The sequence below is a fragment of the Podarcis erhardii genome (genome assembly GCF_964252035.2).
Source record: "Podarcis erhardii genome assembly, chromosome: 5".
Classification (NCBI taxonomy): Eukaryota; Metazoa; Chordata; class Lepidosauria; order Squamata; family Lacertidae; genus Podarcis; species Podarcis erhardii.
In genome coordinates this window covers 97,596,559-97,623,651 of record NC_138509.1, presented here as the reverse complement: position 1 = coordinate 97,623,651, position 27,093 = coordinate 97,596,559, and the positions used below count along the sequence as shown (strand labels likewise).

General features: G+C 46.1%; 1 protein-coding gene across 5 annotated transcripts in view; it reads left to right on the top strand.

Annotated features, from left to right (window-relative positions):
- The window catches only part of ARMC9 (armadillo repeat containing 9), an 87,921-nt gene that overhangs the window by 49,228 nt on the left and 11,600 nt on the right, over nt 1-27,093 (top strand). For 4 of the 5 annotated variants that reach the window (XM_081862340.1, XM_081862342.1, XM_081862338.1 and 1 more), the window contains 7 exons: nt 1,305-1,379; nt 6,744-6,834; nt 9,426-9,484; nt 17,061-17,165; nt 17,560-17,675; nt 25,209-25,333; nt 25,677-25,809. In XM_081862340.1, coding sequence (XP_081718466.1) covers nt 1,305-1,379; nt 6,744-6,834; nt 9,426-9,484; nt 17,061-17,165; nt 17,560-17,675; nt 25,209-25,333; nt 25,677-25,809 — 704 coding nt within the window. The remainder of the gene's footprint in view (nt 1-1,304; nt 1,380-6,743; nt 6,835-9,425; nt 9,485-17,060; nt 17,166-17,559; nt 17,676-25,208; nt 25,334-25,676; nt 25,810-27,093) is intronic. The other variant, XM_081862341.1, reaches the window with a different exon arrangement.

Below are 27,093 nucleotides of genomic sequence, written 5' to 3'. Positions count from 1 at the left end.
GACATACTGTTGTGAACAGGTACTTTCAACTTTGACAAATGTGAAAGATCAAAAAAGAGAAAGGCCTCTCTGTGTTGATGAGGAGATGAGAGTTTGTTTGTCTCAAATTAGACCTGATACATAAATGAGATTTCCCAGCAAAAGCAAGCTCACACCTTTCATTGCATTTGTGTACATACTTAAGGTGCATACACGTGCTTTGAGAATGATTCCTGTTCTTATGTAGCTAAATTGTTTTATCCTTTCTGGATGTCCTGTGATCATATTATAAAATAGTTGTTTTCTGTGTTATAAATGAAGCACTGCTACCGGGTGTTTCTTTTTGTTTCCCAACATATTTCTTTATCAATAAAAAAAACTGGGTATAGCACAAGCAAATTGTTTTCTGAAAGTGTGGCCCAGAGAAAAAAGTTTGAGAACCACCACCTTAGTGAATGACAAGGGTCAGGTGGTAGTGACAGTCTTTTAAGCATCCTGGTCACAAACCATTTAGGACTTTGTCGATAAATCAGTTCAATTGCGACAGGAAACATGAATATTTTTTTATTGCTGTGTTTTTATGGTGTGTTCAATTTTTATTTAAGTGGCTTTGAGAACACTTGTGTGGAACATCTCATGACTAAAATGGATAGTGTTTTGTATTCAAAGGGTTTCATATTCTTATCTTATTCTTTGTATTCTGATCTTATACACCTTTGCAAGATAGGTCAGGCTTAATCCCTCCAAATTGCACCCTGAGGATAGAGACTCAGAGAGGTTGACTTGCCTAAGGTCTCCAATTGAGTTAATGGTGGAAGTGAAATACCGTATTTTTCACTCTATAAGACGTACCCGACCATAAGACGTACCTAGTTTTTAGAGGAGGAAAACAAGAAAAAACAACAACATTCTGAATCAAATGTTGTTGAAGAGGCTTTGCGCGGCTATCCCTGAAGCCAGAACAGCAAGAGGGATTGCTGCGCAGCAATCCCTCTTGCAGTTCTGGCTTCAGCGAAAGCAACGCAGCCTGCATTCGCTCCATAAGACGCGCACACATTTCCCCTTACTTTTTAGGAGGGAAAGTGCGTCTTATAGAGCGAAAAATACGGTATGACCTGGGGATTTCCTGGCTTGTACATTGCACTTTTAGCCATAATACTACATGGTGAGTTAAGGAGGAACAAGTGAAGGTCCAGGGCAGCTTGGAAAGGCATTGCTGAAGATGTGGTTCTTGAGGGGAGGTGGGACAGAAGAGGGAGAGGATGAGCATTAGACAGTGTCTCAGATGGTGGGAAATGGGCTTATACATTGCTTTTCATTTGCAGATTCATCCGTACGTGAATGGGGCACTTTACAGCATCCTCGCTATTCCATCCATACGAGAAGAAGCTCGAGCAATGGTGAGAGAGCCCGGGCTGCTGTTTATTTGCTCTAAACAAAACAAGGGGCTAAGTCAGCAGCAGTGAATGAGAGAAAGCTAGGATTTCCTAATAATTGCTTCACTTTTGATTGCAATACTTCGCTTTTAAGTTGTATTTTTTCCTTTCTTGAAAAGGCCTCATGCCTCAATGGGATACTTGGTTTCTGAAGGAGATCTCAGCCCCCTCCTTCGTGGGTGTGCTGACAGAATGATACTATGCTCCCAGTAGGAGGGGTGCTGTGTCCCCATGATGTAATCCCATGCTACTTTTTAAGGGAAATTCAAATTACCTCCATGGTAATTTCCAGAGCAACTACTTGGTTAATCCACACATTCTGTATTAAGGTCTCCCTTAATGGGTACCCATTCCCAGTGAGTTAGCTATGCTTACTCCGAATCTGTCCTTTCAAAAGGACAGGAGCACTTACTCCAAATCTCAGATACAGATAGGTAGCCGTGTTGGTCTGCCATAGTCAAAACAAAACAAATTCCTTCCAGTAGCACCTTAAAGACCAACTAACTGACTTAGTTGGTCTTTAAGGTGCTACTGGAAGGAATTTGTTTTTTTTTCCCGAATCTCAGAGCTCTCCACCTTCTCCCTTTAACATTCAGAATATCTCTGATGATAAGATTGAAGGCCCATCCAGTCCAGCAATCTTTTCTCATGCTGGACATCAAGTTGCCTGTGGGAATTTGTTTCCTTCATTTGTTCCTTCAAACTGCAAGTGGACCATCTATTGATAATTAACAGCTCTGTTTTAAGTATATTTACCTAGTCGGGAGTCCCTGTGACTTCATGGTTACTGGGTATTTCTTCTAAGTATGTGCACATCAGATTGCAACCAAAATAACGCACATCTTCAGGGGGGGAATGGTCCCACCCTCCAAGTATATGGGCCTTCCCAGGGATGGTAGTTCGTTCAGTAAATGCATAGCAAAATGACAACGCAAGCACACCTGAGTTGGCATTCTGTTTCTCTCTCGCCTTTTTCTGAACACAAGCCATGACCTCAAAGCCTGAGGCCCATCAGCAGTGTTGATCTTCCATGTTCTGGTGCTCTGTCCACTTAGGATCTGAGCGTGTTGCCAGCAGCTGCAGTGCCACTGAGGACAATGGAGAAAGACCAGTGGGCTTGGGCCAAGGCTGAGTTTTGCCAGCTGCTTCCTAAGTAACATTTGCAAGGTCACAGAATGGTGTAGGCTGAATCAGCTCCATCCCTTGCAAGAAGTTATCTGTGTTAAATTAGGGCTTTAATGGAACCGCAGGGCATTGTGAAAGAGGCAGTACGCTATCCTTGTAAGTTGGTCTTGCTGAATGGGAAGAGGTGATGAATTGCCTTCTGCAGAAATGTTTTGGTGGGAGATAACAATACACCACAACTAAACAGCCCAACAAAAGCTGGTATCTGCTCTGATTTGCGCTAGCTCTCACTCTGGGTCTGTGCCATTATGCGAAATCCGTTTTAAGTGTAAGCCTGATGGATGTTTGTGTTCTTGCCTGTGATTCTTATCTTATCTCCCCTAGCCTATTCTAAAAAGCTATCTGTGAACACACTGCAGCAGGGTTTTTAAATTGGTGGATCAAACGGCTTTGTTTTTAAATTGCTACTCACCATCAACTCATCCTGTATCACTTGAGAAGGAAAGATGGAAGAATCTCCCCAGGAGAAGCTTTGACGTTCTTAACTTAGAATCTTATTATTGGCTTGGCAACTTCTAACAGGCAAAAAATGCAAGCAGATATGTTTGGATTTTTCCACCCTAATGGACAAATGGGATGTTGTTGTTGTTGTTTAGTTGTTTAGTCTTGTCCGACTCTTCGTGACCCCATGGACCAGAGCACGCCAGGCACTCCTGTCTTCCACTGCCTCCCGCAGTTTGGTCAAACTCATGCTGGTAGCTTCGAGAACACTGTCCAACCATCTCGTCCTCTGTCGCCCCCTTCTCCTTGTGCCCTCCATCTTTCCCAACATCAGGGTCTTTTCCAGGGAGTCTTCTCTTCTCATGAGGTGGCCAAAGTATTGGAGCCTCAGCTTCAGGATCTGTCCTTCCAGTGAGCACTCAGGGCTGATTTCCTTCAGAATGGATAGGATTGGTCTTCTTGCAGTCCATTGGTCTCTCAAGAGTCTCCTCCAGCACCAGAATTCAAAAGCATCAATTTTTTGGCGATCAGCCTTCTTTATGGTCCAGCTCTCACTTCCATACATCACTACTCGGAAAACAATAGCAGCTTTAGCTATATGGACCTTTGTTGGCAAGGCGATGTCTCTGCTTTTTAAGATGCTGTCTAGGTTTGTCATTGCTTTTCTCCCAAGAAGCAGGCGTCTTTTAATTTCATGACTGCTGTCACCATCTGCAGTGATCATGGAGCTCAGCCTTTCGCATGATGAATTCTGCATATAAGCTTAATAAACAGGGAGACAATATACAGCCTTGTCGTACTCCTTTCCCAATTTTGAACCAACCAGTTGTTCCATATCCAGTTCTAACTGTAGCTTCTTGTCCCACATAGAGATTTCTCAGGAGACAGATGAGGTGATCAGGCACTCCCATTTTTTTAAGAACTTGCCATAGTTTGCTGTGGTCAACACAGTCAATGAAGCAGAAGTAGATGTTTTTCTGGAACTCTCAAGCTTTCTCCATAATCCAGCACATGTTTGCAATTTGGTCTCTGGTTCCTCTGCCCCTTCGAAATCCAGCTTGCACTTCTGGGAGTTCTTGGTCCACATACTGCTTGAGCCTGCCTTGTAGAATTTTAAGTATAACCTTGCTAGCGTGTGAAATGAGTGCAATTGTGCGGTAGTTGGAACATTCTTTGGCACTGCCCTTCTTTGGGATTGGGATGTAGACCGATCTCCAGTCCTCTGGCCACTGCTGAGTTTTCCAAACTTGCTGGCATATTGAGTGTAGCACCTTAACAGCATCATATTTTAAAATTTTAAATAGTTCAGCTAAAATATCATCACTTCCACTGGCCTTGTTATTAGCAGTGCTTTCTAAGGCCCATTTGACTTCACTCTCCAGGATGTCTGGCTCAAGGTCAGCAACCACACTACCTGGGGTGTACGAGACATCCATATCTTTCTGGTATAATTCCTCTGTGTATTCTTGCCACCTCTTCTTGATGTCTTCTGCTTCTGTTAGGTCCTTTCCACTTTTGTCTTTTATTATGGTAATCTTTGTAAGAAATGTTCCTTTCATATCTCCAATTTTCTTGAACAGATCTCTGGTTTTTCCCATTCTATTGTTTTCCTCTATTTCTTTGTATTGCTCGTTTAAGAAGGCCCTCTTTCTTCTTGCTATTTTTTGGAAATCTGCATTCAATTTCCTGTATCTTTCACTATCTCCCTCGCATTTTGCTTGCCTTCTCTCCCCCACTATTTGTAAGGCCTCGTTGGACAGCCACTTTGCTTTCTTGCATTTCCTTTTCATTGGGATGGTTTTCGTTGCTGCCTCCTGTATAATGTTACGAGCCTCCATCCATAGTTCTTCAGGCACTCTGTCCACCAAATCTAAATCCTTAAATTTGTTCCTCACTTCCACTGTGTATTCATAAGGGATTTGATTTCGATTGTATCTTACCGGCCCAGTGGTTTTTCCTACTTTCTTCAGTTTAAGCTTGAATTTTGCTATAAGAAGCTGATGATCTGAGCCACAGTCAGCTCCAGGTCTTGTTTTTGCTGACTGTATAGAGCTTCTCCATCTTTGGCTGCAGAGAATATAATCAATCTGATTTTGATGCTGCCCATCTGGTGATGTCCATGTGTCGAGTTGTCTCTTGTGTTGTTGGAAAAGAGTTTTTTTGATGACCAGCTTGTTCTCTTGGCAGAACTCTATTAGCCTTTGCCCTGCTTCGTTTTGAACTCCAAGGCCAAACTTGCCAGTTGTTCCTTTTATCTCTTGACTCCCTACTTTAGCATTCCAGTCCCCTATAATGAGAAGAACATCCTTCTTTGGTGTCAGTTCTATAAAGTGTTGTAAGTCTTCATAGAATTGGTCAATTTCACTTTCTTCAGCACCAGTAGTTGGTGCATAAACTTAGATTACTGTGATGTTAAAAGGTCTGCCTTGGATTCGTATCGAGATCATTCTATCATTTTTGAGATTGCATCCCAGTACAGCTTTCGCCACTCTTTTGTTGACTATGAGGGCCACTCCATTTCTTTTACGGGATTCTTGCCCACAGTAGTAGATATGATGGTCATCCAAACTGAATTCGCCCATTACCATCCATTTTAGTTCACTGATGCCCAGGATGTCAATATTTATTCTTGCCATCTCATTTTTGACCACATCCCAGCTTACCAAGGTTCATGGTTCTTACATTTCAGGTTCCTATGCAATATTTTTCTTTACAGCATTGGACTTTCCTTTCGCTTCCAGGCATATCCGCAACTGAGCGTCCTTTCGGCTTTGGCCCAGCCGCTTCATCAGCTCTGAATCTACTTGTACTTGTCCTCCGCTCTTCCTCAGTAGCATGTTGGACGCCTTCCGACCTGAGGGGCTCATCTTCCAGCGTCATAACTTTTATATGCCTGTTGTCTTTGTCCATGGAGTTTTCTTGGCAGGGATACTGGAGTGGCTTGCCGGTTCCTGCTCCAGGTGGATCACGTTTGGTCAAAATTCTTCACTATGACCTGTCCATCTTGGGTGGCCCTGCACGGCATAGCTCATAGCTTCTCTGAGTTATTCAAGCCCCTTCACCACGACAAGGCAGTGAGGACAAATGGGATACAATACCTAATACTATACTTGTATTAGGAGCAGCTAAAGGCTAACTTGCTACTTGGTGACTTTTAATAAGTTCCTGTATGCAGTGTTATTTTTCTAGAAAAAGAGGTGCCAGAACTTACATGAACACCTCCCTTGTTCTCTTAGAATGGCAGTGGCACCCACCTGAGAGGTGCCAGAACTGAGTTCTGGTGAGTTCCGGCTGAAAAAAAGCCCTACCCAAAGTGCTATTTGGGTACTGTTCTGGTTTGGCCTCTGCGAGATATAGAAGACTTTGAGAAGCTGTGAACCACATTTGTTTGAGAGTTTTCACTATTACACATTATGCAGTCGAGTTTCCAGCATTTGGAGAAATTGCAGGGGTCAGCACACCCAGTCTTAAATCATTCTGTGTTTGACTTAGGTGTCAGAAATATGTCTGCTTTTCCACTCCCATGGCCAGGCACTGCTCTGGTGGATGGAGAGAACAGAATGTCTGCAGTTGGGCACAGCTCTCCCACCGCAACGTTCTTTTCTGAAGCTAAACAAACCATGTGCGCTGCCAGTGAAATGACCCTTTGCTGAGGTCACCCATATGATCCACTGACACTGCTCTGTTTTCCAACCCGTCCAGGAAATGGAAGACATTCTGCGCTGCTACATCGAGGAAGGAAACGCTGATATGATCCAGCAGATTGAGTTTATTATCAAGCAGCTTAAATCAGGTCAGAGGGACACACAGTCGCTTCTGGGCTGAAAATCTTTATTAAAAAGCTTTTGTTGCTCTCAGGCAAAGGACCTGAAGACGTGAAGGCAGGCTAGGGGGTTTCAGACCGAGAGCATCAATGTTTATATACCACTATTCATTTTTTAAAAATCATAAGTCTTTATAATTTTATGCAAAATCATGCAATAAAAAACATTTAAAATGTTTTTTAAAAACCACATTTAAAATGTTAAGATCAGAAATCAGCTAGCTATTATGGAAATATTATGGAACTTCCCCGGGGAAGTTTGCCAGGCACCTTCACTATACACCTTTAGGTGCCAGACAAAAAGGTTCCTTTTTAACCAGGCCTTTGCCTGACCTGATCTACATCCTATAACCTTTTTGAAATGCTGGCTCTTTTTAGGGTTTGTTTGTGTTTTGATTTTATGTATGTGGTCCTTTATGTGAACCGTCCTGAGACCTTTGGGTATAGAAATAAAATAAAATACGTGCTTTTAATTCCTTGCATAGGCCTAATGGAAATAGACTTAAAACAAATGGGTTGTTGGCAACATGTTTCTTAAACTTACCTGATCTTCCCTGGAATAGAAACTTTTTCAGCAGATATTTTAAAGCTGAAACAGAAGGTGCGTCTTCTAGGATCAATTCACACAACACTTGCAATGATAACCATGTATACATAGAAGTAAACCCCACTGATTTCATTTGGAAAGACTTCCAGACGGTTGCAGCCTGGCAGCATTTTCCTAAACCTGTTCACTTGCAGGTAAACATCACTGAGTTCATTGGCACTTACTTCCAAGTAATTGTGCTTATGATTGCAGCCTTACAGCATCACAGTAATTGTGTTTACTCATGAATAAGGTCCACTTATTTCAGCCAGACTTACTTCTTGGTAAGTGAACTAGGATTGCAGCTTTTAGCATGGCAATTTCATCTCTGTCGCCTTTCAGCCCATCATGAGGCAGTCACGTGATTGTTCTGTGTGGTCAGCTGCAGAGCACAATTCATTTAACATATCAGTGGAAATTTTGCAGCAATGTGCTTGAATACTATAGTTTGGCCACGAGCTAAATAGCCACTAGCTGTGAGCTGAACTGTATTGTGACTCAGCTAGTCATTTCTCAGCTTGCAAATACAGTTAGATTACAAATTATGGAGGAGTTAGGTGTCTTAGAGTACTTCCAGGCAGGATCTTACTGCAATAAACAGGTTCTTGTGTTAATATAAATGTGTGTTTTTTAAAAAACTTAACTGATCTTCCCTGGAAAGTTTACATGCATGTGGAGCACCTTTCCCACAATAAACACTCATCTAGAAGCACACATATATTAGGAACATTAAATAGTAGGAAGAACTTTCTGATGGCATGGGCTGTTTGACAGTGGAATGGACTTTCTTGGAAGGGAGTTGTCAGGGAACTGCCATCAGCTCAGAGACGAGAGGTGGAAGGGCAGTTGTGTTACAGGCAGCCTCTGAAGGTCTTGCAAAGTAGTTCTTCCTCTGGTGAAGAGGGAAGGCCCACCTCCAGTGGGGAGGGGGTGCAAGGATCAGAAGATGCTAGGGAGAGCCTCAACACCGCGCCTGAGCAAAGCGGAGGGGAGGCGAGTCCCCCTTTGCCAGTGCCTGTTCTGTGCAGTAGTCTTTGGTGCAGAGAGGGGAGGAGAAGGTTAAGGGCCACACGGCTGTTATGCTGGGGAAAGTATAAGGACCGCCCACTCCCAGATTCTGCTAGCGACTGAGCAGACATGGACTTGCGACACTCTGCACTGTAAATAGTTTGTACAGATGAAGCCTGGAAAAGACAGATTGGAGTCTTGCCTGTTTGCTCCCGAGCAACCACAACCACACCTGATAGCAGTGGACTCTCCTTCATTGGAGGTTTTTAAGCAGAGGTTGGATGGTCATCTGGTTGGCCACTCTGAGATCAGGATGCTGGACTGGACAGGCCATTGGCCTGATCCAGCAGGCTCTTCTTATGTTCTTATAAGAAGGGAGCAGAGGGTCAGTCTTTCTCTTACCTGAAAAACTTTGGACAAGAAGCAGCAGCTTGGCAGCATTCCTTCATGCAAATGCCAGTGTCCCAAAGGGAGCGATGCTTATCATGATTTCAAGTTTTATGTGGCCGTTCTTGGATGTTGTTGTTGTTTTAAACCCTCTCCCCTGGAGGTTTGCCAGGAGGAATGTCACCAAGCTGCTACTCACCGCAGTTCTGCTGTTGCCCCAAGCACTGTTCTGCAAGAGAAAGGCTTCATCGGTCTGCTACCTCACCTCTCCCAACACAAAATGTTACAGCTTTGCCCGGCCCCCCAGCCCAATTGCAAAGAACTTCCGAGCCCATTTTAAGGCCGCCCCTCTATAAAGTGATGGAAAATGGTTAGGCCAAATGCCTTAACACAGCACTACTTTCATTATGGCTTGTGCAGGGAAATGTCCCCTTTGGAACATGCCCAAAGAGAGTACAAATATCAGTCAGTGTTGAAAATGAGGGTAGTGGTGGGGGGACAGGGACCCGCTAAATTCAACTTCTGCTGAAGCAAACTGCTGTGCTCATTTTCTCTTATGTTTCATCTTGTTTCCTTCTAGAAGATCCATTGGATGAAAGCGCTGAGTCTGATGATGAAGAGAAGGAAGATAATGACGAGGTACGTTTTATAAGCTGGATTGCCTGAAAGTCTTAAGAGCTCACTATGCCTTACGCCAGGCTGGAATACTTGACCGTCATAATATCTCTGTGCCCCATAACATTTCTGGGTCGCTCAATTTTGGCTAGCCGTGCTGCCAGGTCCTGCCTCCCAGAAGGGCAGGTTCTTGCCTTTCCCTCTTCCTCTACCTGTGGGACACAGCATGACATTAGGCAGGGGGATTTACTGCCCCTCTGTCCACCTGCTGGCTTGAAGCTGCCAAGACTTGGAGGGGTTTTGCAAGCTGGAGGTGGGAAGTGGAGGCAGGTCCACTTGCTCTACCAAGCAAGTTCCGGGGCACCTACATCCTCCAGTTGGGAGCTAGAGATGATGGGAGCTAGAGTTGCATCTATTTTCTCCCTCTCTACACCTGATGGCTGCTCAGAGGAGTGAATCTCTGTCTCCTGCTTTCAACTCTGAGCTGCCGTCAGGGAGCAGAGATCCACCGTGGCTCTGCACTTTCACCTGACAATTGCAGAGGCAGAAGAAAACCGAGGCTTCAGCTGAACTTGGTGGCTGGGTTTATTTATTTATAAAAATATTTCTATACCACTGTGTCACACATCACAGTGGTTTTACAGCAATAAAACCAAAACCATACAATATAAGCAGTATAAAAAAAAAGACTTAACACTTAACCATCGCAGCTGGATGTATTCTTAATTGCCTGCAAAGGCCTGGCGGGACTAGAAAACTTCTCAGCAGATGTTTAAAAGTTGGTACAGAAGGCAGCATATTCCACAGGACTGGGCCAGTGACACCGGAGGCTCCATTTATGGGCCCAATAAATACGAACTACAAAAGTTGGGATCCTCTGCAAACCTGTGCCAAAGTTTTGCAGGGTTTTTGTTTGTGTTTTTTTGCAGTGAAAACCCTGTCTTTTGCCACTCACCACAAATGGAGCAATTGCTTCTTAAACCTAGGGTTGATAGCTATGACCCCAGGTTTGAGTAGCAATTGATGAATTGGTGGGGCTCTGCAAAATGGGGGGGGGGGTTTGCTGCAAAACACTGCAAAAGTTTGGCACAGATTTGGAGGGGATCCCAATTTGGGGGTTCATAGTAGAGCTTCATCAACTCAGGGAATGACCAGTGATGCTCCGGTGGATTGTTTGAGTGTTTGAGCTGCGGTACAAGGGTTTGGGCGATCCCTGAGGTACCCTGGACCTCCAGAAATGGGCTCATCTCACTCTCCAGAACAAGATGGACAAAACTCTGTACTTTTGCATCTGAGATGCCGAGGGGTGGGGGTGGGATGAAGAGAAACTTCCCTGAAGCCACAGAGTCAGGATTAGGTATTTCCCTGTCACACTGTTCCTCTTCCCCAAGTCTTCTTCCTGCATATAATCACATGGCTCATTCCATCCAGTTAGGAATCCTGTATTGAGTGGGATGGCATAGTTTATCAGTTCTGGTGAGGTCACAGCATGAAGTGAAATCACAAAGCATTTTATTAGCCTTGGACGGGTCACTGAAGGCAATTTGGTGAGGGCACGTGAGGGACAATTCAAATGAATAAATGAGCATGTTGGCAAGGAGTGTTGAAAAATCATCAGAAAGGGGGAGGTGTTTTTGGACACTGCCGAAGCATGCACAAAAAAGTGAAACAGTTTTAGCTTGGTCCTAATCCTTGGGCTTGTTATGTGGACGTGCTGACCTGTCTCAATTACCAGGCCAACCTGCGGAGCACGTTTTAAAGAAGATGCTCTGATAATAAGCCTCCATCCGCCCTGCTTGCATTCCTCCACCGTAGCAATATCTGGTGCATCTGTGCCAGCACGATTACAACTGGTGAGAAATTCCTGGAAAAATACTGGGATATAAATAGTGTGAAATTTGTGGGCTTGAAAGGATCATTTGCCAAAGCAAATGTCTCTGTCTCAGAGGCCTCTGTCTCATGTTCAGCAAGGCAAAAAGGACAAGCTCTGCGGGCTATTTAAAGGGAAGATGAGGCTGTAGTTTGGGAATACCTGGAAATACCCGAAAGACTTGGGGCAGAGCCCACCGAGGTCTCCTGCTTAGGGCCCACTGCGACTGATGGGAGGATTGTAAAATATCCCTAAGAGCGCATTCCCATTTCACCTTCCAAGTTACAGAGCACCTTTCATTCGCCAGAGTGGAAAGGAAAGCAATTCTAAGCTTTACAGTTTACTTATTTGTGTAACAGAAGTCACCCCCCCCACCCCACACCCCAATTGCTGTGGTTCTATCTCTTTCGCTGTGTAGCAATGGTTGTTTTTCACAGAACTATAAATAGTATGAATGAAGCATCATTGACTGATGCATGTCAGTTTTTTCTTGACCTTTTTGATCTCCAGTCAAGCAGGTTTTGCAGCTTTTTGAAGCACTCTGAAGATCTGCAGAACATGTCTGATTAGCAAACATAGTGAGACAGTTGGGGGGGGGCACGGGAACCCCAAGCCTGAATGTGTGAAGTATGACTTGCAGACTGCTACAATGAACCAGAATCCTGATTTTCTTTGCTTGCGTTCAGCTAGGCTGCGAGTTTCAGTTCTTTGGTACAGCTTTTAAACAGTACTGGACAGGTTGCCTTTTTTGTAGAATGAGGACTAAGACCTTTTCCTGGTTGGGGAGGTGGGAAATGTTTGCCCACAGCTGACCAGCTCTTCTGCACATGGGCTGTTTGGCCTTGACTTATGGGTATGACCTGATTCAGGTCCAAAGCTCATGTCTAGCATACATAGACCCCTGAATCTCTTGCACCTTAATCTCTTGCCTACATGCCTACACAATAGGCCCATGGTGCAACTTGGCTCCTGACAGAGAGATAGTAACTTCATAGCTGAGAAGTGGTTTGAATCCAGATAGAGCACACTGCCCACACTGACTCTTTCCCCTTTGCATGTGAGAAGAGGTGCATGTGTTTGACCTTTGCCCTGTGGGTAATCTGCTTTTGTTGATCAAGACTAGAGAGTTATTCCTTTTTTTGGAGGGGCAGGGGAGACGTGGGAATTCTTGAGCGGATAGACTTCTGATTGAACCAGCAAGGCTGCCGCTGTCGTCTTCTGTAGTTGAATTATCCATCGGACTATAGCATGCTTGTACACTTCTGCCACTTCTGTGGAGGGCACAAGGAGAAGGGGACGACAGAGGGCGAGATGGTGGGACAGTGTTCTTGAAGCGACAAACATGAGTCTGACCAAGCTGCGGGAGGCAGTGGAAGACAGGAGGGCCTGGCGTGCTCTGGTCCATGGGGTCACGAAGAGTCGGACACGACTAAACGACTAAACAACAACAACAACACACTTCTGCCACCACACCCTGATAGCCAGGACCCTCCCAAAGACCCTCCCATCGTGGAGCCACCTCCAGCACTTCCTCCTATCAGTGATGTCCCTGGTGACAGTCCAGATGCCAATTGGGCACGGGAACTATCTCCGCCTCCTAGGTGACAGAGCACCCAATTGCTTGCCCAGTCTCAGGACCCCTGTCATTGGCTGCACCAAAGGTTGTGCCCACCCCACGCTTCAAAAGGAAGAGGCAGGGTGGCATGTGGCTTGTTGGATCAACTTCTTAGCTTGCCTCCGGCCATGCAATTCACCTAATGTGCCTTTTAAGCCTTGCCTCTGCACTGTAATGATTTAAGCATTAACGATTTTTGGCAGAGACTGAAATCCGAGTTCTCTCTGTCCATTTGAGAGCCAGGCCTTTTCTGTTCTTACGCTTGTAATTCTATTCCTCCGCTTGGGCAGGTTTAATCCTTGGATTGCAAAATGGGTTTGCAGGCCGTGACCTCCTGAATGTCACCAGGGATACTTACCAGCTTCTTGCAGGATACTGTTCCTGGTTTTTGAGCAAATAGTCGTTTGTTGACACACGGCAAGCGGTTGGACCCCTTCTCCTACCAGCTTCTTGCAGGATACTGTTCCTGGCTTTTGAGCAAATAGTCGTTTGTTGACACACGGCAAGCGGTTGGACCCCTTCTCCTTTCAGAATGCAGGAAGGAATAATCTGCTGTTGTGAGGTGGTGAAATTGTGTAAGGGAGCGACCTGTGTCTACCAAGGTCTTAGCCTGCAAGAGGAAGAGTTGAAGGATGTAGAAGCATCCTGAAACCACAAACCTACTCCCTTTGTCAGTGTCAAGAAAGGTGTGAGTTTATGTCAACACATTCTTTCCGTAACCCAGGAAACAAAATGCCATCCTCCCAAACTGTGCCAAGGAGGAGGCTTTCTGTTCCCGTGATTATTTTTTATTGACGTAACATTTTCTACCCCTTTCTTCTAGTACCTGTGCACTACTTACAGGCGCCTTGGAACAGTTTAAAATCACAATATCCTATAAAAAGATTTATTATTAAAATGCAGTAAAACACAACAGAGTGGCATGGATCAGCTGGGGGAGTCTGCATCAGAGGAAGACCAGGGGAACCTGCACCAAGCCCTAGGTCAGGCTTCACCTTTGGGGTGAGGAGCCAGGATCCTGCAACAAGCCCATCTGCACCCCTAGTGAGTTTAGCCTCTGATACTGAGGCTGGACGAGTCCCAGGCCTGTGGGAAAGGCGGCGCCTTAAATGCCAGGTGGTTTGTTTCTGATTCTGCTTTGGAGAGCAAGCACTACCTGTGGTGTGCCATTTTGGAATTCATGAAAAACTGTAGTTGGTGCTGAGCAGGAAATGGAGAAAGAAGACAGGAGAGAGATAGGAAGGAAGGAAGGGAGGAAGGAAGCATGAGCTCACAACATTTTCGTGATCTTCCAAATCACATTTGAGCCGATAGCCTGAATTAAGTTACAATTTTCTTCTTTTTCTTCACATGATCACCCTTGGTTTTGGTTGCCTCCTCCATCTGTCTGTGTCATCTTGCCCTCCCCGCAGTAATTGAACTTAAAATTGTAAGCATCCTGGGGCAGAGACCTGGCAGGTTTTTGCCTATGTAACTCTCTAAAGTGCCACCACATAAATAATAATTGTTATTAATTTTAAAAATTGGTGGAATTCAGCATTACGCCATGACGAACATTCGGTCTACACAAGTGTTTCAGCTTTTCAGACAGAATTACCTCCTTTCCACTGCTGAGCCAATTTTGGTGCGCAACGGTGGGAAGAGCCCCTTTGCTCAAGTGGGAGTCCTTCTGCAGGGCTTCCACTCCTGGGGCACATTCATCCTGCTCATTGTTTTAATCACTGCAGCAGCTGGTGAGTTTAATTCCTCCCCCCCCCCCCTGCACAGAGGGAGACTCACAAGGATGCTGTGTAGTACAGTGGTTCCCTGCAAGACGAATGCCTCGCAAGACGGAAAACCCGCTAGACGAAAGGGTTTTCCGTTTTGGAAGTGCTTTGCAAAATGAATTTCCCTATGGGCTTGCTTCGCAAGACGAAAATGTCTTGCGAGTTCCTGTGGGTTTTTTTCCCTCCCCCCCCTTTTTCAAAGCCCTAAGCTGCTTATCAGCTGATCCGCTAAAAGCCGCTAAAAGCCGCTAATAGCGCTAATCCGGTAAGCTGTCAATGGGCTTGCTTCGCAAGACGAAAAAACTGCTGTACGAAGAGCCTCACGGAACGGATTAATTTCGTCTTGCGAGGCACCACTGTATTTGGAGTAAATCAGGGAATGGAAATCATGGGCTTTGCATGTCTGCTCAATTCCTTCATTGTACAAATAGCCTGCAAACTCTGGGGGCAATTTATTTGGCTAATTTCATTTAACTGTTTAGAAAGAACATGTTGTCAGAGCTGCAGCGGAATTGAGTTAGCTTCAGTGGGGATTTGTTTGGCCGGTTTCCCTTGTATGGATCTCCTGTTCTTGTTCCTGCAAAGCTCACCTTCGCAAACAAGCCCCTATTTTTGAAGCCTATACAGAGTTTGGCCTCTGTAACCCGAAGGGCAGATTTCAGCCCCTCTCCTTGCATCAGCGACGGTTTACTCCCAGTGAACAGTGATACCAGTGTTCTGGGTTTATTTCTTCTGGCCTTTGTCACTCTGGAGATGACACCACAGTTTTATTGCTTTCTGCTTCCTTTCAGCATGGATTTGGGCAATTCGTGTAAAAGGCACAGTAAAATCCAAGCATGCCATACTCAAATGTCCGCGGCTGCCTTGATCATTTACAGCGGTGGTTCCCAAAGGGGTCGCATTGCCCCCTGGGGGGGGGGTCGGTGGGATCACCTAGAGGGGTGCTAAGAGACAAGCGAGCAGCAGGGAACCTCTGAAGGGGTCGATGACTATCAGACATTGAAAAACTTGTATCACTAGATCAGGTTCACCTATTTTGTTGAATAGATTAAACTAAATAGTTCTAATTGGATTTTGAACGAATGTGCAATTGTTGCTGAATTTTATTAAGTCATAAGCTTCCTTTGTGGGTCATGCTAACCGCTATTCTGAATAATGCTTTTTGTAGGGTAGGAGGTACTGGAGATGTGTTTATGGAACCAAAGGGGTGGTGGACCAAAAGCGTTTGGGAACCACTGATTTTCAGGGTGTTCCCCTTGCCAGCCAGCTTGCATTGAGCTGACATAACCCCTGTGTGTTGCTTGTCTGGGTGGCATGGTTGCCCCTACAGTGGTGCCCCGCAAGACGAACGCCTCGCAAGACGGAAAACCCGCTAGACGAAAGGGTTTTCCGTTTTGGAGGTGCTCCGCAAAACGAATTTCCTATGGGCTTGCTTCGCAAGACGAAAATGTCTTGCGAGTTCCTGCGGTTTTTCCCCCCTTCCCCCCCTTTTCTAAATCGCTAAGCTGCTTATCTGCTTATCCGCTAAGCCGATAAGCCGCTAAAAGCCGCTAATAGCGCTAATAGCGCTAATCCGCTAAGCCGTCAATGGGCTTGCTTCGCAAGACGAAAAAACCGCTAGACGAAGAGACTCGCGGAACGGATTAATTTCGTCTGGCGAGGCACCACTGTACTTCCATGGCTGCTTCCATGCTGCTTCTGGTAACTTCAGAGAACCAGCATGGCATAGGGGCTAGGAGCACCCCAGACCATGCCCTTGCTCCTTCAGACTGAGCTCAGCCCTGGCCCAAATAGGCAACTTCTCCAGTGCCCCGGACAAGGAATCCACCTCTCCACAGAGCCTCCATCTTCTTCGGATCCAGTTTCACTTTATTGATCCTGATCAGACACCAGTCCAAAACCTGCACAGCATCTCCCACCTCAGACAATACAGAGAAATAGAGCTGGGTCCCATCAGTGAGCTGATGGCTCTTTGCCTCAAATCTCCTAATGGCTGTCTTCAGTAACTTAGGGTGGTGGATAGCACTGGGGACAGAATGAAACCCTACGGAGCACCATAACTTAACTGTTGTGGACTCAAGAGTGGCTTCCTGCTTCTGTGCTCTGCAGATGACCCTCTAGGTAGGAGCAGAACCACGGTGACACCTTGCCCGACTCTCAGCTGACAGAGCTGTAATTTTGTGTCTGCCTTAATTGCTGAGCAGCTTTTGCCTAAGGAAGACACTGCATGGCATTGGGAGCCATGTACTGCATCTCATTGGCTTTGCCTGTCACATGGTTTATTCCCGTGACCTGAGAACTGTCCCGGCTCTTGGGGGTCCCTGACTCTCTGCTTTCATGTCATGGCAGGAAGACCACAACAGCATGGAGGCCGACCTGGACAAAGACGAAGTGTTGCAGCCTCAACAGGGGGAGTTGTCGGGCGAGAAGCTCCTGACCACGGAATACTTGGGAGTAAGTAGTGGCTTTGGAGACAAGTGTTGGGTATTATACTCACCCAAAAATTGTATCTTGAGTTATGTATCAAAAAGAGAAAAATGACAAACTGAACATCCCTCCCTCCCTTTTACCCAACCTGAAGACATAGTTCAGATTTTAGTAGCAATAGCCTAATAAGCCTTAGAACGTTGCCTTCTTTTTTTTCTTTAAAAAAAGGCACTGATTTGCCTAATAAGCCTTAGAACGTTGCCTCCATGTGTTGGGGGCGGCTGGGGTGGTGGGACATGACTTGACCCTCTTCATCCTCCCCACTGCACCTGGCCTTTGGACAACCACTAGCATGGACTCAGGGTGCGTCCCCCTCCTGAGGTCTCTGTTTAGTGCAGCTGATTTCTCCTCCTCATTTCAGATCATGACCAACACCCCGAAAGTGAAGAAGAAGCCGATCCCCAGCATCCCGCAAAGCATTGACGAGCCCCTCCAGAGACCTGTGACACCCGGCCATCACAGGGCTGCTTACCCAACGTAAGTCTGGGCAAACAAGCCAAAAGCTGGGAGGCCTTTTGCTTTTGACCTTGGTTCAAAGAAAATGCAATTCAGATTGATGGAAAGATTCTGACGAAATAAAACAGCATTAGACAGGACGTTGCCCTTGCTTTGTTTTTTAAAAGGAGTTTTCACTTAGAGCAACATATGCCCTTTGTCAGGATGGGTGGGATAGCTCTTTGCATCTCCCCATAACTAGCAAGAACATAGTAAATCCAGGCGAAGTTATGCAGACACAAGTTGCAGGTTTTTTGCCATGATATTTGGATTGTCTCTAGATGCAGATTTTTTGAAACAGAGTGGAATAGGCAAAGCCCTGCCTTTGGTGTCAACCTCCATCTTTGCTGTGCGTGTTCCTGTAAAGACCTTGGGCTAGCCAGGCCCTCCTACGCCCTCCCTGGAGCCGCTTCCTCAAGCTACAGCTCTTAAGAGCCAGTGACTCAGGGAAAGGAGCAGGGGAAATCACAAGGCCTCTCCCCTCCTGTCCTGTGTTCCTTGCCAGATGTTAGCGTCTCTCTCCTGCCGTCGTCACCTAGCAGCATCTGAAAGGCCGCAGGTTCACTTCCATGCAGGTGTCAATGTTTGTACAAATCTGTATGGAGAAAGAGGCAGAACAACCATCCAAAAGAAACACTTGGAGACAATGCGTAAAGGTCAGGAGGAAGCAGGAAGAGTGCAGAGGGCAAAAGTGCAGAGAGGCTGCTGTTCTGTGAATGCTCCAGTCTTCAGAAAGGTGTTGTAAGGCTGGCAAGATGATGCAGATAAGCTTTGGGCGCTCAAAAATGTGATATGGTATCATCATTGTCATCTCAGAAGCATAGAATTGTAGAGCTGGAACAGACCCAAAGGGTCAGCTGGTTCAATCCCTTGCAATGCAGGAATTGCAGCTAAATCTGACCAGTATGAACATAGTTGTTCAAAGAAGCCGGTTTTGTTTCTCAGGCTCAACAGCCCTTTTTGCATTATTACCCAAATTAGGGAGCCAGCATGGGAGCCAGCCAGAACTGTTGGGAAGAGCGGCCTGGTTTGCAGGAATGGCTGTCATCTGCTTAGTTTTTTAAGCGCCCTTGCTGGTTTTCTTGTGACATTTCCAGCCACGGTTGGTGTTTCATCTCAGCGTGCATGGCAGGAAGCTTTTAAACTGCATAAATGTGAAGAAGAGGCATTTGCAAAATAGCAGGCTTCTCATTGCCCTTCCTAGCAGGTGGGGCTTTCTTCGTTTTCTAGGTGTTTTCGGGTATGATAAAATGAGAAGTCCTCCTTATTACAATATGGTGGATTATGCTTCTAAAAATATAGTGAGATCTAAAGCTTTCCACCTGCTGTCACTCCCTCCCTCCCTTTACTTTTTGAACAGTACACAACCACTGCAGAGAGGTAATAGCTTTCACAAACTCTCTGCCGCTTCTCTTTCTTTTCTGCCTACTCCCCCCCCCCCCCGCTGTCACCATTTGCAAGACCTAACAGAACTTAGCAACAGAAAGAGCCAGCGTGGAAATAGTGAAGTGGTTAGGTTTAAACAATGCACTGGATAAGTGCCATGAAATTACCCCTCTTTGCTCCTTTTTCTCTCCCCTCTCAATTTTCACTCACAAGGCTGTGAAAACTCAGGGTGGGGGAGAGATGAGATGCAAAGCGCTCTCAGACCCAGGCGTTGGGAAACGAATAGATGATGAAAGCATTTCCCCCAGCACAGTACTGAAATGTAGCCTTTCCCAACCTGGTGCCCTCCAGATATTGCAGGAGTACCACTCTGGTCATCCCTAACCATTGAGCTGGCTGCTGGGAGTCTAAAGCAACTCGAAGGCTCCAGCTTACTAAAGGTTGCTATAGTAGTAGTAGTAGTAATGATGATGATGATGATGATAATAATAATAATGATGATGATGTAATATTCTATGCCAGAGACAGGCTCCCTTGGAGCACACCATGTCACACGCAAACTGGGAAATGGTCAATAATAGCCTAAGGTAGGAACCTGTGCCCATGCTTAAGTCATTGGGCTCCAGCTCCCATCAGCCTCAGCATGGCAGGGATGATGGGAGATGTAGTCCAGCAACATCCGAAGGGTATCAGCCCCCCCCCAACCCCTGCTTTAAGGAACAGGAGTGTTGGTGTGCTTCTGTTCCTGCAAGCCATCTGCAGTGTGAAACAAGACTTCCTAGAAGTACCTTATTAGAAGGCTGTTGCCTAAATAATGTCAGCCTTTGCTCTGATCAGGCAGGTCTCTTCCTTGAAGCATTCATAGAATCATAGAATCCTAGAGTTGGAAGAGACCACAGGGGCCATGGAGTCCAACCCCCTGCCAAGCAGGAAACACCATCAGAGCACTCCTGACATATGGTTGTCAAGCCTCTGCTTAAAGACCTCCAAAGAAGGAGACTCCACCACACTCCTTGGCAGCAAATTCCAGTGCACTGGTATCAGCCAAGATAGCCAAATGGAACCTCCATGTTTGAGCATGGTTGCTGAGGGAGCAGTGCCAGCCCTCTGGTTGGGCAAAATGAGACACTGACCTCAGGTAGCTGATGAGCAAAGACGCTCTGCTTCCTGTGTCCTGTTGCTCCTGCCTTCTCTGGATTCCTTTGAGCCAGTTATACCCGATGGCAGGTGGCTCAGAGTCCCCTGTTGCCAGTTGTGACACTTGGCACTCGCCTGATGCTGCTTCTTCAGATTGGACAGGTGGGCTGCCTCTCCTCATATCAACTGTCCCGGACCCTGCGGTCATCCTCTGAGGCCCTTTTGGATGAGCCGCCTCCACATGAGAACTGAGTGGCAACACAAGAGCGAACCTTGTCTACAGTAGCTCCTCATTTGTGGAATTCTATTCCAAGGGAGGCTCACCGGGCACCTTCATTATACACCTTTAGGCGCCAGGTGAAAATGTTCCTCTTCAACCGGGCCTTTGGTTAATTAAACGATCTGTGGCCTTTAAGACAGTGTGCGGGGCGCTATAGTTTTGTTTGTTATTACGTCATGTGTTTTTATACCCTAAACCATCCTTGGATGAAGGGCGGCATAAAAATTTAAATAAATAAATTTGTGCAGCTTGCTGTGCTCTTGCCACCTGGCAAGCGGAGCCATCCCACTTTTCAGCCTAGCAAGCCCTGCACCTCCTTTCCCATGGCTCCTGGGCCAAACACCCACAAAAGGTGAGGGGAGGGGGGCAGTTTGATTGGTTTGATTGATTGGTTTTGTGCCAGCCCGAGAGTCGGCTGAAGGAATCCCCAGCACAGAGGCCCATCACAAGCTGCCCCTCACAGCAGTTGCTACAGCAGATACAACACACAGCTACCGGTTCTTCCCACTGTACTGACTGTTGCTCAGCTGGGGAAGAGCAGAGGTGGCAGAGCGGGAGGAGCAGGTCGTGAAGCGGGCACGAGCTACTTTCCATCCACGCTGTGAGCCAGGCAGCCAGCTGAAGGTCCACAAATAACAACACTTTGGTGGTCCCGAGCCTCAAGGAGGTTAGATTGGTTTCAACTAGAGCCCAGGGCCTTTTCAGTACTGGCCCCGACGTGGTGGAACACTCTGTCACAAGAGACTAGGGCCCTGCGGGACTTGACATCTTTCCATAGGGCCTGCAAGACAGAGCTGTTCTGCTTGGCCTTTGGTTTGGACTCGGTCTGACCCTTACATTTCTCTCCCCTTATGGTTTTGATTTATCAGCTATTTTAAAATGAGACTGCATTTTAAATTGCATTTTAACCTGTATTTTAAATTGTTGTTTTTTTCTCCCTCTCTTTTTCCCCTATTCTGTTTTTACTGTGATTTTATTTTATTGTTGTTAGCCGCCCTGAGCCCGGCTCTGGCTGGGGAGGGCGGGGTATAAATACAATTTATTATTTATTATTATTATTATTACTAAAGGGGCAGCAAAGTACTGGTGTTAACGTGGATTGGAGGGAAAGAGATTTACACCGTGGCAACTCTGTACTTGTTTACTCTTGATTCATGGCTCATTTTGCAGTGGGCAGTGGAAAACACCCTAAGCTTACTAAGTCCCCTTGTATTCAGTGAAGCGTTATTTGTGCACAAGATGCTGCTTCAAAGAGAAGCGTAGAATCATGAATCGTAGAAAGAACAGTTGGAAGGAACCACCAATGTCATCTAGTCTAACCTCCTGCCACACAGGAATCTTTTACCCAACGTGGGGATCGAACCCTTGGCCCTGAGATAAAGAGTCTCATGCTCTGCCGACTGAGCATGAGTGGAATGGAAGGGGAGAGAAAAGAAAGAGATGATGATGATGATGATGATGATGATGATGATGATATAATTATTTATTATTTATACCTCACCCATCTGGCTGAGTTTCCCCAGCCACCCTGGGCGGCTTCTTCAGATGTCTTTTAAAGATAGGATAGCTGCTTATTTCCTTCACATCTGAAGGGAGGGCGTTCCACAGGGTGGGCGCCACTACTGAGAAGGCCCTCTGTCGGGTTCCCTGTAACCTCACTTCTCGCAGGGAGGAAACCGCCAGAAGGCCCTCGGAGCTGGACCTCAGTGTCTGGGCAGAACGATGGGGGTGGAAACGCTCCTTCAGGTATACTGGACCGAGGCCGTTTAGGGCTTTAAAGGTCAGCACCAACACTTTGAATTGTGCTCGGAAACGTACTGGGAGCCAATGCAGATCTCTCAAGACCGGTGTTATGTGGTCCCAGCGGCCAGTCCCAGTCTAGCTGCTGCATTCTGGATTAATTGCAGTTTCCGGGTCACCTTCAAAGGTAGCCCCACGTAGAGCGCATTGCAGTAGTCCAAGAGAAGAACGATGACAGGGAGGTGCGGGCGGCGGCGGTTTGAATGGAGCAAAGAAAACGAAAGTAGGTAAATGAGGGTTGCTACTGTCAGGGGTATTATTCACCTTGATTTTAAAAAAGAAATTATTAAATTATTTTGCTGCTCTGCCACAGGCTGTGAAATGCCTTGGACCAACCTTGCAAAGTCCTGGAGCAGGAATAGCCCAACAGCAGCTGCTCCAAGCCAGACGGATGGAGTGGCCGTAGTGGACCACCTCTGCCGCAGCTGCTGCAACCGTAGATAACATCACAAGGATTGCGATAATCCCTTGCACAGGCCTGTTGATGCGTCATGTGGGCACCAGCCCCAGGTGCCACTCCTAGGAGCCTCAGATTTCACCTGCCGCTTCCTGCAAGGCACATTTCAGACCTAGCAATTTAATTTGGCGTTCTCCAGACCAGGGGGAATCGTGATTTCTTTCTCAGCTGGATTTGAGGAAAGCCTTTGCCATTCACAAAGGCCCTGTCATCAGAATGCGGCATCTCTGCCATTTACATTGATTTCTCAGTCGCATTTTAATAGCGTGGTGAAAGCAAAGTTCGAGGCGCAAGTGCATTTAAATAGCAGCATCCAAATGTGGAAAAGGTGGAAATCTCAAAAAAAAAAAAAAAAACCACCAAGTTTCGCACTTCTTTCATTGTCACCCTCAGGGATTGGAACTGGCAGCCCAGAGACTGTAGCTCAGGAGTAGATCATATGCGTTGGGTGCAGAAGGACCCATGGTCAGTTTCCCACACCTCTGAAATATTGGTGCTGGAAGATTCCTATCCAAATAACAGAGCTGGTACCCATCAGAATGGAGTTCAGCCTTCCCCAGTCTGGTGCCAACCAGAAACGTAGATAGATAGATAGATAGATAGATAGATAGATAGATAGATAGTTAGTTAAACTTTATTTACATTAGCCAATGGCCTTAGCAACATAAAACAAGCAATGTATACAATTAAAAAGACAACATTGGGTAAAAAGGACCATCAAATGACCAAGATTGTCCTTCAGATTGTGGCCCTTAATCTCATTGCACCCTCGATAAACCTAGCAACCTTTGCTGTTGTCTGATCATTTTGATCTGATAAAAGAAAGAACAATGTGGCCGCGGCCTGGGATGGTAAGTAAGAGTGGCGTGATGATCTCATTCCTCAGATCTTATAAAGGGAACAGGAGAGGAGAACATGAGCCGCTGTTTCCAGACTGCCATCTCCACATGGGCAGAGTCGTTTCTCAGTTGGAATCTTTTGGTATCTGCCCTCAAGTACATCCAATCTGGCCAGTGTGAAGAAGGCACGTCTGTATTTTGGGATAGTTAATTTATACAAATAAGGTGCCAGGGAATCAAACTGAGAAGGGGGGGGAAAGGCATACCAAGGACAGAAACGTATTTATTTCCTGAAATTTATACACTGGTTGATTTTTGTAGAAAAAACATAAACATCAAAAAAACAACAACATCAAAGTGGTTTACGAGTGGGTTGCTTTTTTATTTTGGTTATGTATTTTGTGGTTTTATATTTTGATTTTATTCTGTGAACCGCCCAGAGACGTCTGGGCATAGGGTGGTATATAAATAAATAAATAAATAAATAAATAAATAAATAAATAAATAAATAAATAAATAAATAAATATTTATTATTTATACCCCACCCATCTGGCTGGGTTTCTCCAGCCACTCTATCAATTTATTTTACTTATAAAATAAATACATAAAAACAACTTTTATTATTATTATTTTTTTTAAGTTTTTATTGTTAAAATAATTCAGCATTAATACACACATATTGCGAATATACAAACATACATTTCATACAATCCTTAAAAATGTTCAAACATACCTAACACTCAATCCCACAGATAATTCCTTTTCCCATCACCATAAAAACAACTTTTAAATAATCAAAAGATAAAGTCAACAATTGACTAAAAACAGATCGAAACATACGTTCACATTCTTCATTTCTGGGCAGGCTTTTGTCTATAAACAACAATGTTTTTAGCAGGCACCCAAAAGAGTACAGGGAATGTGTCTGCTTGGGGCCAGTAGGCAGGGAGTGCTGCCACACTAAAGATTTCTTACAAAGGCGGAATGGGTATTGTGTGCTACCTGAAACTGTGCTAGTTCCTTACATGGAAGTAGTCAGGTGGACGTATGTGGGGTAAGACAATCTTGCAGGTAAAGTGGTCCCAAGTTGACGAAGGTTTTGTATACTAATAGCAACACCTTGAACCTGGCCCAGTAGCAAATCGGCAACCGGTGCAGATCTCTGGGCATATTGTTGGACAACAGCTGCAGTCCGAAAACCTATGGGAGGGAGCCACCAGATTAGGGAAGCCTAGAGCAGACCGTAATGAGCTAATGGGCCAATGGAAGACTTCCTATACGGCAGGTGCAGGCATTCAGCTTACTATAAAAGGGACAGAATCAAACGGAAATGTAAGTCTTGATCTGACACCGTGGAATGAGTTGAGAGAAGGCTTTTGCCCAGCTTTGCTAAGGAGCTGCATACATAATCCCAGAGTTCTCCTCTGCAAAAATGTCCTGACTTCGGTAGACAAGGGGAAAACTGCACCGCAAGGCTGCTTTGGTGCTGGCAAGCCAGCTTGCGATGCAAAATGCCTCTCTATTACAGGAAATGCAGGAGGCAATAATTCTTGCACGGTAATAGTTTTCAGTTACAAGCATTCACTGTTCTTTGACTTTTCGTTTTCCTTGCCAGGCCAGAAAACGATGCCCTTTCTTCCTGTAGCAGGGATAGCCATCTCCAGTCTGAGCAGAACTCCCGTCCCCCCACCCGCAGCGGCAAGAGACCCAGCCATTCCGAGCTCTGCTTCTCTTCATCGTGTAAGGATTGGATGGAAGTCCGCGAATTTTAGGTTGAAGTCGGCCATTCCAAGGCATATCAATGAACATGCTGCTCTGGTCTAGATATTACGCTGCTAGCACTCTCCCAATCTGGTGTCATCTCGATTTTTGGACTACAACTCCCATCAGCACCAGACAGCATGATGGGATTTGTAGTCCAAACCCACTGCAGGGCATCAAGTTGGGGGGCCGTTATTGCCACAGGAGGGTTTGAAAGATGGGTGGACCAGCAGGCGGGGCACGGGACACGAGATGTGGGCCCAAACATTTGGCAGAAAAAGCACCACCTCCCAGATCTTGAAGCCTTTCTTTTCTAAAACAGCTGTTGAAACAGAAACCTCTGAGGAGTCCCTGGGGCGTCTTGGAATGGTTGGTTCTCCCCCATCAGCTGCTGAGATCCTGACTCTCCAGTCCTTCAATGTTGCCCAGGACAGCGTAGACCGACTGTCAGACAGGTATGTACCGTATTTTTCGCTCTATAACACGCACCTGACCATAACACGCACATAGTTTTTAGAGGAGGAAAACAAGAAAAAAATATTCTAAACGAAACAGTGGATATATGATTTTTGTGGTTCATGCTGTGGCCACAGACATGTGATCTGACGGTGAGTTTGGGGTAGCCCAATGCAAAAATCCTGAGGATCCATGTGGATCCATGCTTTGTAACCACGTTTTTGCGCCATTGCGACCCCATGAAACAGTGGGTGCGTGTGTTTTTTGGTGCAGGCTGTAGCCATGGATATGCTATGTGATCTGATGGTGAATTTGGGGTGACCTAGTGCAAAAATCCTGAGGATCCATGTGGATCCGTGCTTTGTAACCACGTTTTAAGTGGGGAGGGAAGGAAAAGAACTCAAGGGACAAGGAGCTCGCGTGGGGGGTGTGGAGAAGGATGCTGCTGATAATGCAGGAGAGGCTCCTCTCCGGCTTTGCTCCTTTAGAACAAGCAGGCTCTGCGTCTCTCCCTCCTCCCCGGCAAGGAAACCATGATAGTAACCACTCTGAGACAAATCAAGAAAAATTGCGACAAACACTCTCCCCCAACAAGCGCAGTAAGGTCAAAACACACACACACACAGAGGGAACTGGCCCTAAAGTCGCAGGGCACTGGGGGAGTGAACGGGAAGCAAGAGAAGGAGAAGGAGCCCTCACACAGAGAGAGACACACAGAGTGTCAATTCTAAAGTCGGAGGGACAGCGCAGGGAGAGTGAACGGGAAGCAGGAGGAGGAGGAGGAGCCCTCTCTCTCTCACACACAGACACAGAGTGTCAATTCTAAAGTCGGAGGGACAGCGCAGGGAGAGTGAACGGGAAGCAGGAGGAGGAGAAGGAGCCCTCTCTCTCTCACACACAGACACAGAGTGTCAATTCTAAAGTCGGAGGGACAGCGCAGGGGCGCAGGGAGAGCGAAGGGGAAGCAGGAGGAGGAGAACGATAGCTCAAGCACACACACACACACAGCCCCTACAGTGGCTAATCCAAAATCGGACAGCAAAAAACTGCAGGCAGGGACAGAGAGTACGGGGTTGTTTTAAAGCAGCCAACCCCGCTCTGCTTCTCTCTCTCCTCCCGGCTAGGCTGGCTGAAAAGCTTCGCTGCTACTTAGCAGATCAGTGGGGAGGAGAGAGGAACATAGAGGACGGGTTTTTTTTAAAGCAGCCAAGCCCGCTCTGCTTCTCTCCCTCCTCCCGGCTAGGCTGGCTGAAAAGCTTCGCTGCTACTTAGCAGATCAGTGG